This window comes from Peromyscus leucopus, chromosome 4, assembly GCF_004664715.2.
Source record: "Peromyscus leucopus breed LL Stock chromosome 4, UCI_PerLeu_2.1, whole genome shotgun sequence".
Lineage (NCBI taxonomy): Eukaryota > Metazoa > Chordata > Mammalia > Rodentia > Cricetidae > Peromyscus > Peromyscus leucopus.
The window spans coordinates 7,897,779-7,911,824 of NC_051066.1; the positions used below are offsets into that span (position 1 = coordinate 7,897,779).

General features: G+C 54.5%; 1 protein-coding gene across 1 annotated transcript in view; it reads right to left on the reverse strand.

The window, feature by feature from the left end:
• Window positions 1–14,046, reverse strand: part of Ass1 (argininosuccinate synthase 1) — a 50,573-nt gene that overhangs the window by 33,129 nt on the left and 3,398 nt on the right. Inside the window, exons 2-6 of the mRNA XM_028884657.1 lie at window positions 12,317–12,371; window positions 10,406–10,515; window positions 8,729–8,797; window positions 6,667–6,855; window positions 974–1,030 (exon numbers count right to left, since the gene is read on the reverse strand). Of these exons, the coding sequence (XP_028740490.1) occupies window positions 974–1,030; window positions 6,667–6,855; window positions 8,729–8,797; window positions 10,406–10,510 (420 nt within the window). The 5' untranslated portion in view covers window positions 10,511–10,515; window positions 12,317–12,371. The remainder of the gene's footprint in view (window positions 1–973; window positions 1,031–6,666; window positions 6,856–8,728; window positions 8,798–10,405; window positions 10,516–12,316; window positions 12,372–14,046) is intronic.

Sequence of the window (14,046 nt, forward strand, 5' to 3'; positions counted from 1 at the left end):
CCGGGGGATGGAGATGGATTAGGTCTCCTGGGGGTACCAAGGAACTCAGATTGAGGTTGTGTGATGCAGAATGCAGCCACAGTCCATGAGACAGGGTCTGGAGGACCAGCATCAGAAAAGGACATAAAACCCTCTTTGACAGTTTGGGAAATGCTGACATGCTATTCCATGTCGGATAACTTTTTGGATGCATGGAGTTCGATAAAATATTAAATGATTATGTTACCCTGATTCTCTCTCACTCTTTTTTTTTTTTTTTTTTTTTTTTTTTAGGCAGGATCTTACTACATAACCTTGGCTGGCCTAGAACTCACTATGTAGACCAGGCTGGCCTTGAATTCATAGTGATCTGCCTCACTCTACCTCCTGAGTGCTAGGATTAAAGGTGTGCAATTTCATGCCTTGATTTTATTTTATTTTAAAATCAGATTTTAAAAACTGAAGCAACTGGAAAAATTAGCGACTTTCCCTTGGGGCTACATGTACTGTACAGCCTGCATCATGTTAACACCCAGCAAATACCAAAGGAATGAGTGAGTGAAGAAATGAATGGATGGAGGGTAAGCAGACAGAGGCCCAGGCCAGTCAGCCTGGAAGGCAAGGGTGACTGAAGAAAACAGTCTGGTCCAGGTGACATGTCAGAGGCAGGGCCAGTTATCACTGAGGCCCTGGGGAAGGGTCTGAGACATGGAGGGGGTCAGTCACACATCCAGAAAGGGGTCAGGATGCAACAACCAGAGATATCAATGCCTCCCCTGGTACCCGGACTACACCTCCAGGAAGAGAGAATGGCTGTGAAGATTGCCACCCTCCTAGAGACTGCCACCTCCCGTCTACTGGGTTCTTTACAGGAGCCGGGGTGCCATGGAGTGGCTGAGGAGAGACCAACAGCACAAGGACTCACTCTGTCACTTCCTGGACCTCCGTGTCCTGCCCTCACCTCCACTCCCCAGGGGCAGGAGCAGCAGCTTACCTTAATCTGGGGTGCCAGTGAGTAACAGGTGAGCTCAAAGCGGACCTGGTCATTCCCCTGGAATAGAGAGCAAGGATTTATGAGAGCCAAGGGATGGCATCTGGGGGTGGAAGACAAAATGGCAGAGGGCTCCCTTGTCACACATGTGCCAGCCTGTGACATGTGCTAGCCTGTTTTAAGGACAGACTGAAAAAGCAGATACTGCTCCACGGGAGGGGCCAGGACTGGAACCGGGGCTTTCCTATAGGAAGTTTGAGATGCAGGGCTTAGGTAAGCATGTACATGGTTGAAGGGATGCTGGTGCACTTGACAGCACAGAGGTGTATCATGTTCAAGCTGAGGGCAGAGCACGGGAACATAAAGAGACATGTCTGTGAGCATGCGCACTGCTGGGGACATGGTGGAGGCCTAGAGGAACACACGTGTGTGTACATGTTTGCACCATCTGGGGGTACTGTAGGAGTGTGCTGCTCCTCTGGGGCTGGAGACCTGAATCCCAGAGACTCCACATAGGAAAACACAGGCCCCCAAGTTGCCCCAGCCTCATGCTTTCATCTTTCACTCCCCAAGCCTCAGTTTCCCCAGTTCTTAGTGGTTATTTGGAGTGAGGAATAGAACTAAGTGGCCTGGGAGGGCCTTTTACTTTCAGCCTCTTTCTGCACAAACGGGAAGCTTGAGGCCCAGAAAGGACACAGTACTATAAGACGAGCTGATGAGTGTCCTCCTGGAGCAGAGACAGACCCCCAACCACAGGTCCTCAGCATCCTTGCACACATCTCACAGCCTGTGGATGGTCATCCTGACACCCCCATGAGACAAGAGGAAGAGGGGCAGGGGTGGGCACAGGCTACCAGGGATGCTGTCTCTGCTGCCTGCTCTGCCATTCACAGAGAGGGAGGCTCAGGCACTGTGAAATAATAGAGGCCCCTTTCGCCTACTGTGAAAACTGCCCGGGCGCAGCCAGGCAGCAGTGGGAATAACATGTTATTTTCTGAGTCTTGTCAGGTGGTGCGGAAAGCCTGGTCCAGCCCCTCCCCACAAAGCAGGAGCCGTGGAGAGATGCTGCTGAGCCTCTCGGACCCTGGGCCCCACAGCCAATCCCCTCAGTCTCCATTCAGTCCCCACACTGCACACCTATTACTAAGGTCACAGGGACACTTGGCCAGGGGGCCTTTCAACCTTGCTTTATAGATGAACAAAATGAAGGCCAGAGACAGGGAACCAGTGCCCAGGGTCACAAAGGCAACATGTCCATCCTGTGAGTTCTCAGCTGGGCAGGCGTGGTGAGCCCATCGGCTCCATTCAAGCTGCCCCATGGGTGGGGCTGTGTCAACTCCATCAGGATGGAGGACACCTAGGCAAGGTGAGGAGAGCAGCACGTTCCCTGAGACCCACATGTGGCACCCTTAGGAAGCCAGAACATTCTAGCACAGAGCCGACCCATCTTAGATTTGCATCGTGTATGGCCCAGGGCTACCTAGCCTGGCCACTCTTTCCCTGTGGCTTCATGTTTCACCAACACAAAAGGCAGCCTGTGTCTCCTGAGCCAGGCCCGGCTGGGCCGGTGTCTGCTGACCCAGACATGGCAGGGGGATGGACACCCATCTGTTCAGAAGCCGAGAGCCTTGGAAAAGTTGGACAAACAGGCTTTCTTGATTCAAAGTCTGTCCCAGGCAAGAGTCTAGGGCTCTGAATTCCCTTTGCTGACCCCGGGACTCCCAGGGCTGGGGCAGCTCCTAGTAGTACCCCTAAGCGGAGGATGGAGGAGGGGGGCAGTGTCATATCACACATGTCGACATGCTGGTGCGTGTGCACATGTGTGTACCGTGGGGAGCGCCCATGGGAATGGGAGGGCAGGGAAGGGGGAGTGCCTCCCATCTGCCCTGGGATAGCCCTGCAGATGGTGCCATTTACAAAACTACCCCCCTGGACCCCAGAGTCTTAGGCTCATATTTCCTGGCTTTTCTTTCAAATCTAGGGACTCGAACTCCGTGCGTCTCTCTGGACGTGCAGGGGTCCCACTCAGTGCAGCAGCCACGGATAAGAAATGAGACCCTTCTAAATGATGCTCTTTGGTCTGGGCTGCTGGAAAGAGAGCCACCTTGCCCCCGGGCCTTTGCACAGGCTGTGCCTGCAGCCTGGGCTGCACATCTTTCAATGTCTCTGGCTACCTTGCTCTTCCAAGCTATTTGAGCACCATCCTGCCCCTGCGCCTGCTGGCTTAGTGTCTCTCAGTCCCACAGTGCCTCCCTCTGGCTGTACAGAGTTGCTGTCTCCGGGGTACGTTAGGAGTGATTGATGGTGCAAACCTAAAATCTCTGTGCTGGGGGGCGGGGGGGGGGACGACGACTCAGCACTGGCTGCTCTCCCAGAGGACAATTAGTTCTCAGCATCCCGTAGCTCACAGCCACCCGTAACCTCAGTTCCAAGGGACCCAACGCCTTCTTCTGACCTCTGTGGGTTAATTCGCAAGTGTGGTGCATATATATGCACCCAGGCGCACACACAAACACATAAAATGAAAAAAGAAAACTACTGTACAAACTCTTAGTGGTGGGGGCTGAGGCAAGTTCAAGACCAGCTTGGGACCTATGCAGTGAGACTACTGAAAGGAAGAAGGAACCTGGCATGCCTTGAAGCCCCAGCACTCAGGAGACAGAGGGAGACTAGTCCATACAGCAATTCCAGGCCAGAACAATGACCCCAGGACATGGCTCCCAGGACCACCGGGGTCAGGAGACAACAGTAGGCTTGTCACTAAGCTCTCCCAAAGGCCAGGGCCTCAGAGACTCACTCTTGAGTTACCCAGGGACCTCTTGGGCCTGGGCTCTCAGGGGCCTGCTCACGCCTTGGCCGTGGACTTGTCCATCATCAGCAGGACTCTGCCACTATCTTGCTGGGACCTGCCTCGGCCAAGCCTTCTGCACGTCCTCATCCCCAGCCTGGTCACTCTGTCCACCATTCTTTTGGGACAACTGCTTCCTGAAATGTGCAGTCACCAGCGTGTGTCCAGGGGAGCAGACACTAGCCAAGAGCTAACCCTGGTCCCTGGACCTTCCCAGGCCTCCTCCCCATTCTCTGCTTCTTAGGAATCATCTCTGAAGGCCATGGGCTGCGGGGGGGGGGAGGAGGTGGGGTGTGTGTTTCTAAGTGCTGTCGATGTGTGGAGACAGGCCTAGGAGTACCCCTGGGGATACCCAGACCAGGGAGGGCACAGCCCGGGGAACTGGCTCCCCAGCAGTCTCACTGGCCTTCTGGCTGCTGGTCTAGGGGCCCTGAGATGTTTCAAATTGGACCATCTCCATTGTTGATCGCTCGATCAAAGCAGTTGTAGGACCCATGTAGAAAGATCTAGAGCCCTGCTGGTGAAACCCTGAAAAAACACAGTGGTTCTGGGCCCCACTACCCCCACACCCTGTGCCCACAGCTTCCTCAAACCTAGGCCTCTGGTGCCCTCTGGTGCCCATATGCATATAGCACAGCATGTGGCCACGCCAGCAGCTAGCTAAGCTGTTCTGCCTCACTCAAGACAGAACCAAAGGAGATGCAGCCCCTTTTTCTACCAGCTTGAATGCTTCCCGGCTGATTCCACATAAGATGGACCTTCAGAGTCCTGATCCCAGCTTCAGCCTGCAAGCCTCCTCAGGTGCGGAGTTCACTGCCTGCTCATTTCATCTGGGAGGATGTAGTGGCTCCCGGCTTTATTCTGCACTGATATTTGTTCTTAATGACCTTTGCCTGACCTCACTCATCTCTCCAAACGGCCCAGGAGCTGCGTGCTATTTTCAGATGGGAAAGCAGAGACCCACAGGGAAAGTGTACAGTGTGAAAACTGGAGCTCGCTCTGAGCCGAGTGTGCAGCTCTGAGCCCCGGCTCTGACCCCGCTCCTTGCTGCCAGGGCTCTTAGAGAAGATGGCATGCAGAAGCTGCCCAGAGAGCCTGCACCACCCACCTCTCCGCATGTGGTCCCCTAATATCCAGCTAAACAGACTGGGTGCCAGTGAGAACTAGGACCTGCTTGGAGTGTGAAGACTGCCGACCACTCTGCCCTCCTTCACAGCTACTACCCAGGAGGGTTGTTCTTTGGTGGATTGCCTGAGTGGGGCTCACACCCTGGTGCCTCTCCCGTAGCCACTCTGTGTCCCCAGATGGGCCATTTGTTATCACAGCCTCTCATCTCAGGGACACACTGGTCTCTGGCTCTGCAATTTGTCTACCTGTGTTCAGAGCTAGAGTACAGACTCATGAAGACAGGAAGTGCTCTTCCTCCTGACTCCTGACCCCTGACCTTCAGCAGCCTTATCAGCTGTTGTCATCTCTCTGGGGTCTCCTAAGGACAGGCAATAGACTTGAAGGACTCAACTATGTCTGCACCCAGCAGGTATCCTACCCTTGACATGCCAGACACAAGCCAGCTGAGCCGGTATCCCAGACAATGAAGAAGTATCCAAGCTTTCACAAACACCCAGTACCACCCTGGCGGTCAGCTCTTTCCAGGGCCATCATCCGGTCAGCCTTAGCTGCACATCTCCCGTACCCCACTATCGCCACCTGCATGTCGGCGAGGTGGCAAGCCTCGTGGATTATGGACAGCAGAAGGGTTTGGCCACTGTGTCCTGTCCTAGGCTATTGTTACAACACACACTAAGCTTGAGAGCTTGTGTCTTTTTGTTTGTTTGTTTTTCAAGACAAGGTTTCTCTGTGTAGCCCTGGTTCTCCTGGAGCTTGCTGTGTAGACCAGGCTGGCCTCGAACTCACAGAGATCCACCTGCCTCTGCCTCCCGAGTGCTGGGATTAAAGGTGTGTGTCACCATGGCTGGTGAGAGCTCAGGTCTTAGGGGTCATCGGTGCTGTTAGGAGCCCTGGCCCTTGAGTACCGTCATCTGAGGATAGAAGCTGGCAATTATCCTGCCTATCCTCACGAGGTCCTCTGTAGTCTGTGCTGAACATGCAGGTAGAAGTTCCTCAAAGCCAGATACCATGGCCAGGCATGGTGGCACTGGGGAGGCAGACTCAGGCAGATCTCTGTGAGTTTTGGGCCAGCCTGGTCTACACAAAGAGTTCCAGGATAGCCAGGGTTCTCTCTCTTTAAAAAAAAAAAAAAAAAAAAAAAAAAAAAAAAAAAAAAGCCAGGTGCCAGGTCTAAATCCCCAGATCTCTGATGTGACCTTGTTTGGTCTTCAGAGGGAGTTGGGGTTCAGTGAGGTCGTTAGGGTGTCTGTCATCCAAGAAGACTGGTTCCCCATAGAAGGGAGACAGAAACAGACATCTCACAGACACAGGAACACCACTGAGGCCTCTATGAGGCAAGGATGGATGCCTGGGGGGCTGGGGAGGCAGTCTCAAACACACTCCTTCTCTGGGCCTTAGGGAGGAGCAGGTCCTTACTCTGCGTCGTCGAAGTTCTGACCTTCAGAACCCATCTTGCTCTCCAATTTTTTCTAGCCCTTTCTATTCCATGGTGACATATGTTGTGACTTTTTCTGGGGCTGATGTGTGTAACCTTTTGTCAGGTCTACCAGGTGGGTGACGAAGCTTCCATTGGAAAGCTGAGCACATGCAGACAGACTGAAGGGGTCACCGTTGCTGCTCTGGTAGCCCGGCCCTTCACCCCAGCCAGCTCTGTAATCCTCAGTAGCCTGCCTTCCCTTCCCTCCTTCCATCCCACCCATCCACCCATCCCTAGCCTTACCTTTCCTGTGGCGCCGTGAGACACATACTTGGCCCCCTCGCGCTGGGCAATTTCCACCTGTTTGCGAGCTATGCAAGGCCTGGCCAGAGAGGTACCCAGGAGATAGCGGTCTTCATAGAGCGCACTGGACTGGACAGCAGGCCAGATGAATTCTTCCACAAACTCCTTGCTCACATCTTCAATGAACACCTGAAGGGAGAGTGGCTGTGAGCAGGAGCCTAGCAAGGACTGGGGTCCAACATGAACACAGAGGCCTAGGAGCCCATTGCTACACCAGTAGCCGTGCAAGATCAGAGCAGGCTACACCCTGCCTTTCTTTCTGCCCTGTAGTACATATCACTAATCAATTCCAGCCAACCATACCATCAGTCTCCCTTCTGCACTCATGGCAGACATTACTAATCGATCCTAATATGCCATCCAGCATCCTTTGCAACAGAATGAAACTCTGTTGTTCCCTAGGATCTGGAACAGAAGTTATCAACCAGAGGTGAGCTTCCCTAGAAGGAACTTGGCAATCCTGGGAGATATTGTCAGTTGTCACAATTGCTGGATTAGGTGAGGGGACAGAGCTTGGAACAGCTAGTAAATGAAGCCAGGGGTCTGCTGAACATTCCTAATGCCCAGGCCAAGTAGCCATGTGTGAACTACTGAAACCCCAGTCCTGAGGAGCAAAGATCCTTCCAGGGAGACCAGTGATGGGGGCTGAAGAGATGGCTCAGCTGCTAAGAGCATCAGCTGATCTTGTAGAGGACCTGGGTTTGATTCACAGCACCCACATGGTGGCTCATGACCGTCTGTAGCTGCAGTTCTAGGGGACCCAACACCTTCTTCTGATGTCTGCAGGCATCAGGGACACATATGCTGCACAGACATACATGCACTCACACACATGATGAAATTTAAAATGTGTAACACATTGTATTATGTACTGAGGTGCTAGTTTGCTGTTTTGTCTAAGGCAGCTTTCATATCGGCAACACAAAAGTAACAATGGGCGAACCCCAATGTTCCAATCGATTGAACTCAATACAGGAGCACAAAGGGGTACTGAGACCAGAAGAACCCGGTGTGTATGTGTGTGTGTGGGGGGGGGGGTGCGGGCACTGCACACAAGTCCCTGCATGGGCACTGGCTGACGTTCACACTTGCCCTTCACAGTGAGTGCTTCTCCTTCTGCCTGGAAAGGACGAGGCAGCCCCGCCCTCCCGGCCCCTCCTCTCCCTTCCTCTGGGCAGCCTTGCAGAGGGAAACTCTCATTCCAGGCTTTGGCCAGAGGGTGACTTGGGCCTGAGAGTCTCGCTCCTTGAGTGCTGAGTGCTCTTTCTGACCCATGGAGCCCTGCAGTGGGCTGGCGCCTTTTATACCTCTGGGATGTCTCCTGTGAACCCCCAAGTAAAAGGCTTCAAGTGGCAGGATCACCCCACTAGGAGCAGTTTATGGATGGCACTGAGTGGGGCCATCCATGTTGCCTACACCCAACAGAGGCGTGCATGTCCATCAAAGGTTGGAGACACAGACAACACTAAGCCCAGCCGGAGTTTCCTGAGTCTATGAAAAGGAAGGAAGGATGGGTGGACGGACAGACAGTTGAAAGCGGGATGGGCAGGTAGATGATGGAGGAGTGGATGGAAAAGAGGACGGAGAGATAAAGGAGGGGTGGGCAAACCAGAGGATAAACGGGGAGTTGGATGGATGGACGGACAGATGACAGAGCGGGCGGGCCGATGGGTGGGTAGGTTAGTAGGTAAGTAGGTGGCTGGGTGGTTAAGTAGACAGGTAGATGACAGATGATGGGTGGTGTTCGTACATACACAGCACCTTTGATCTCACCCTCCTGGAAGTAAGAGGACAAACTGGAAGGGAGGGTGTAGGGGACAGGAGCCCTGTGGCCCCTCCCGTCACCACCCCACCCCACTCCAGCCCCAAGCCCCGCCTCTCACGCTCCAGCCCCAAGCCCCGCCTCTCTCTCATGCTCCAGCCCCAAGCCCCGCCTCTCTCTCACGCTCCAGCCCCAAGCCCCGCCTCTCACGCTCCAGCCCCAAGCCCCGCCTCCCCGTACCTTTTTAGCCCCAAGCTTCAGTGCCTTCTTCCTGGCTTCCTCGAAGTCTTCCTTCTGGCCAATGTTGGCCTGTGGGACAGAAACAGAGGCCGGTAAACCGAGGGGCAGAGAGGGTGCGAGAGGATCATGAGGCCCCCGGGTGCACCCGGCCAGCCACCACCCACACACAGCCTTCACAGAAGTGGCGCCTCACGATGGCGAGGTGGCAGAAGGAAGGGCCCGCCGGGGACTTGAGGGCCTGGGGCTCCCCAGCACCTCGTACTTGGCCCTGAGTGTGGGTGTGCATGGCACTGGTTTCCCAGGGCTGAGGGTGTTAGCAAAGCTGCTCCTGGCACCCAGGTCTTGGGACACAGGTATGTGTTGTAATTATCCACAGAGCTGAGCCCATGCCATATCTGACCTGGTCCACCCTGGCCCTAGGAAGGGACCAGCTTATCCAAGCGTCCTAGTGGGCAGCAGGCCTGAGCTCAGAGGCATTCAGCTTGTGCATAGAAAGTTCTGCCTGTGGACTTGGGCCTACTGCCTGTTCCCAGCTAAACCCACAGGCTCTGCTCTCCAGGCCCTGGATCTTCCTAAGGCTCAGCTGTAAGTTCCTGTCTGAGATCGCCCAGCTTTCAGTCTGCCAGGTGGAAAATCTGGGGGCTATAGGGAGGACCGCTCTGCCTGACACACACATCTGCCGCTCACCAGGTGGCTTCCCCTCCGTCCCCTTACTCTCCCAGCCCTGTGTAGCTGGGAGTCAGCTGACCACACAGAGACCCCCTCCTGGCTGAGGCCAACTTCACTGTCCAAAGCAGCAGACTCATTTCTTCAGAGGATTTCTCATCTCCTGATTTCCCTGGGAGGGTCCTTGTCATGCCCCCCCATACCCCCACCAACCCTATGTTCCCACGAGGCAGCCATAGAGAAGAATGGCTGGAAGGCCTGACTCCAGCCAATGGGAGGAGCCTTGGGCTCTGCTACTGGTGTATAAGCCCGAGACAGCTGGGTTATGATTTTGTTTTTTGTGGAGAGGCCAAGAATGAAGCCAGGTAAAACCAGATCTAACCCAGCCTGAAGCCTTCTTATTCCTGGACTTCTGCTACGATGAGGCAAGAACTACTTTTCGATTTTTGCTTTGTTCTTTTGCCTTCAGCTGCTCCAGGCTGGAGTTACAGGGTTTCTAAGCCAGAGTCTTGACTAGCACTCTGTGGAGTGGGTTCCAAGACCGCTGAGGGGGCCTGAGTGCAGCAGGCTCGATTAGTGATGTCTGTGCTAGGCCCTGGGTGCAGAAGTAGCCAGCGCCAAGCACAACCTCTCTCTGATGATCCATTTGCCATCCCGGAACTAAAGGCCACTCAGAGGGTGGCTACATGGAGAGGCTAGGACTGTGGGCCATGTCGAAGCACAGGGACCCTCTCCAGGCAGAACAGAGGCATGGCTAAGGGCATGCCTGTATTCCTGCCATCCTGTCACCTTCTCGAGACCCAGCCATCTCTGGCTCTGAGCGGCATCTCAAGGCCAAAGAAATGGAGGCAGCTCAACAAGTGAGAGGCCGTCTCCCTTCTGGCCAGGACAGTTGTAGAGAGAGAAAAGCAAGGCTTGGTGGAGGGATGGTGACATGTGAGCGGCCGGGGACAGAGAGCAACAGAGGGCAGGCTGGAAGGGTCGAGGGACCCACGCCGGGCCCCTCCTCACCAGGTAAGCGATGACATCATAGCCTTGTTCCTTCAGCCACACGAGGATGCAGGAGGTATCCAGGCCGCCACTGTAGGCCAGAACCACGGAGCCCTTGCTGGACATCTCGTCTGGAGAAGCATGAAGGAATGTGAGTGTAATGTGGCAAGTCAACCCTGCAATGTCCCTCCTGGCTCGGGCCCCACCCGGGGGAGGCCTTGGGCAGCTTTAATCCCTTGGACAATATACCACCGGGAGGCTGGGAACAGAATGTTCACCCCTCCTGGGAGACCCTGACCTGACTGTTCTGCACACGTCCCACATGGAATCCAAGAAGGCTGCTGGCAGGGGCTGGGGCCAGTGATAAGGAGGCAGATCTGGGGGCCAGCCCCCGCCAGCTAGAGTGAGCATCTGAGGCTGAGCTGCTGGAGCAAGGCCAGCAGCGGAGGGATGCCTGTGGCGGGAGGCGGGGAAGGGGCCTGAGCTAGAGCCGCAGACAGCTGACTTGGCCCCTTGAGAACTGTTCCTCGCCAAGCGAGATGTGTCAGATGGCCCTGAGGGCCTTGTGGCTATCACCCTGCGCCTTTACAAGGACCCCAGAAGTAGGTGGACAGTGGGGCTTCAGGGAGGTCGGCAGTCAAGGCCTCAGACAGCTCGAGGTCAGAGAAAGCCTGGCTTTGGGGCTTGGCTTTTTGCCCAGTAAGTGACGCTGCCTTCCGCCTTTGGGTGGGAAGCAAGTCACAGGATAGGCCACCTGTCCCAGGCTCCTCTCCCCACTCACTGGAATTGGAGGTGACCTGTCATCCTGTCTCTTTTCAAGGGATGATAACAGAAGGACCTGAGAGATCCCCCGTATCTGTCAACTCAAGTCCATAGGGGCTCACAGTCTCTTGTGTGCAGGCGGAGAAACAGGCCCAGAGAGAGGCCAGGCAGAATACCTCTCCGTAGGCTGGGGGTCTCTCCCAGCAGCCTACCACAATACGACCCACTCTTCAACTGACAGAACCTTCCAGAAAATACTATGATCGTCTTGTCTCCTTGCCATTGCCGCTGTCTCTTCTGTCTAGAAGGCTCCTTGTGAGCCCCCAGGCTGTATCCCAGCATGCCATGCATGTGGCCCACCATGCTGAAGAGGAAACTCAGGGTCTGAAACTCGGCCACCACCCAGGGGAATATAACATGTCAGTAGGCAGCAGCTTTGGACCCAGGCCCGAGTGCCTCACATTTCCACGAGGGCGGTGGTTCTCAACCAGGGGCCACATTTCAGATATCTTGCAGATCGGGCATTTACATTACGCTTCATAATAGTAGCAAAGTTACAGCTACGAAGTAGCAATGAAACAATGTTTGTGGTTGGGGTCACCACAGCATGAGGATCTGTAGTAAAGGGTCACAGCATTAGGAAGGTGGAGAACCCCCGCACTCGGGCAAAGTCGGCTAGGGTCCTCGTTAGCTGTCTGGGAAGGGTGATGGACAGCTCTCCACAAACCTAGGGAATTCAGCAGGCTCGCTCGGTTCCGCCACTACCATGAGGACTGTTGAGTACTGCTCCTTGGGCTCCAGTGGCTTTCCCTGGCCAGCCATGCTGCACGTGGACTTTGGAGCTTGAGTCAAGACTATACAGTTCCCCACACATCCCCCAGGCTCCCTCTCTAGTCAGGCCCTTTGGACTTAAAGAGGCAAACACCCCAGGAACAACCTGGTTTGTGCAGGGGCCGATTCTCCTTGCTGCCCACAGTCTCCAGCAGGCAGCACCTGCCTGCCCATGCCCAGCCAGCTGCCCTGGACCTGGGCTGCCAGTGACTCAGCAGGCCCTGACCCTGGGGCCAGAAGATGGTGCTCATGGCAACTGCAGCTAGGCAACCAACCAGCCATAGAGGATGGGAGGAAGGAAGGAGAAGGGAGGCAGGAAGGACCAAGATGGAAAAATACCTGGGATTGCAGATACAGGTTCCTGGAGTCTGTCTTCCTGGTCCAGTGAACCACTCTGTAAAAGCAAATGCAATGTTGAGACCCCGAATCTGACCCCTGTGGCAGCTTGATGCTGTAAGTGGCCTGCCTGAGTCAAGAGACATGGTGCCAGGGATGGAATCTACAGTCTTTAGTCTGCTAAGCATGCATTCCTTCACTGAGCCGTCCCCCAGCCCTGAGTTGCATGTATGTAAATCATTCAATTTGTCAAGTTTTGTATGCACCACCCGGGAAGCCATTGTCACAATCCAGACAATAAACGCATGAGGAGAAGAGGTAATTTAGTTGGCAAAATGCCTGCTGCACAAGCCTGAGACCTGAGTTCAGATCCCTCATAACCATTTTTAAAAGACGGGTATGGTGGTGTGCACTATAGCTCCAGAGGCAGAGACAGGCAGGTCCCTGGGACTTACTGGTCAGCCAGTCTAGCCAAATCTGTAAGCTCTGGGTTCAGTGGGAGACCATGTCTCCAAAACACAAGGTGGAGAGGAGGCTGGAGAGGTGGCTCCAAAGTTAAGAGCACTGGTTGCTCCTGCAAAGGACCTGGGTTCGATTCCCAGCCCCCACACAGAGGCTCACACCTGTCTATAACTCCAGTTCTGGAGGATTTGATGCCCTCTTCTGGCCTCTGAGAGCACTGCACACGATACCCCAGCATACAGGTATTCAAAACAGTACACCATAACACAGAAGATGGTAAGGGAGCATGGTATCACGGGGAGTGGATGCTGCCCAAGATCCATCCAGCTCTTAATGGTGACTATCCTCCCCTTCCAAGGACACTTGGAGCCAAGAAGGGTGAAAGGGGGGTAGGCATAGAGACAGATCAAACATCTGCCCTGCCCTGTCCTGCCTCAGTTGTTCCATGGAGCGTTTCCTCCCATCGAGGCACACAAACCACTGAATTCTTATCTGCTTCTGCCATGAGGTGTGTGGAGCAGGGGCCGTCTCCAGTGCCTGTGGTAGGCACTTAGCTCTTAATGCAGATATACTCTTTGGAGGTCAGCTCATTGATGCGGAGGGGGGGCGGCGGGACTAGGATGCCCTGAAATGTGGGCTTCTGTGTCCACCTCCACCTGCCAGGCTGTGGGTATGGGCTCTGGGAGCCTAAGCTGGGGCTGTACAGTGTGAAGGTGTGTCCAGCAAGGACTGTGTGCCTAGAAGCACACATGCAGGCTTGCGATGTGTGTACTGCACCTGTGTGTACTGCACCTGTGTGTACTGCACCTGTGTGTATCTTTGGGCACCTGAGAAAGGACACAGTGTCTCTGTGTACTTGAGGGGTATGCACCTGAGTGAGTGTGTGTGTGTATGCCTGCCTAGAAATTAGTCAGCACCTTGGTTAGGGAGACTGCAGCCTTAAAAGCTAAATGAAGCTATGGCCTTGACTTGGGGCTGAGACACGAAGAGGCACATGGTGACCATGGAGTGTGTGTGGATGTGGGTTTGGTTGCTTCAGGCAGGGCTGAGAACATCTTATCTCTCACATTTAATCTGAAGAATTCAAGATTGGAGATGGAATTCAAGTGTGGGGCCTCGCAGATACTCCATACCACTTCTGAAGATAACCTCAGCTTGCCTTTGACTCTCTGGGACTCAGTTTTCCCATCTGCACAATCTAAAAAGCCCTTTGCTCAGGACCCCGAGCTTCCTTCCCAGGGAAGGCATGTGGCCAAGGCTGGCTGGCCTGA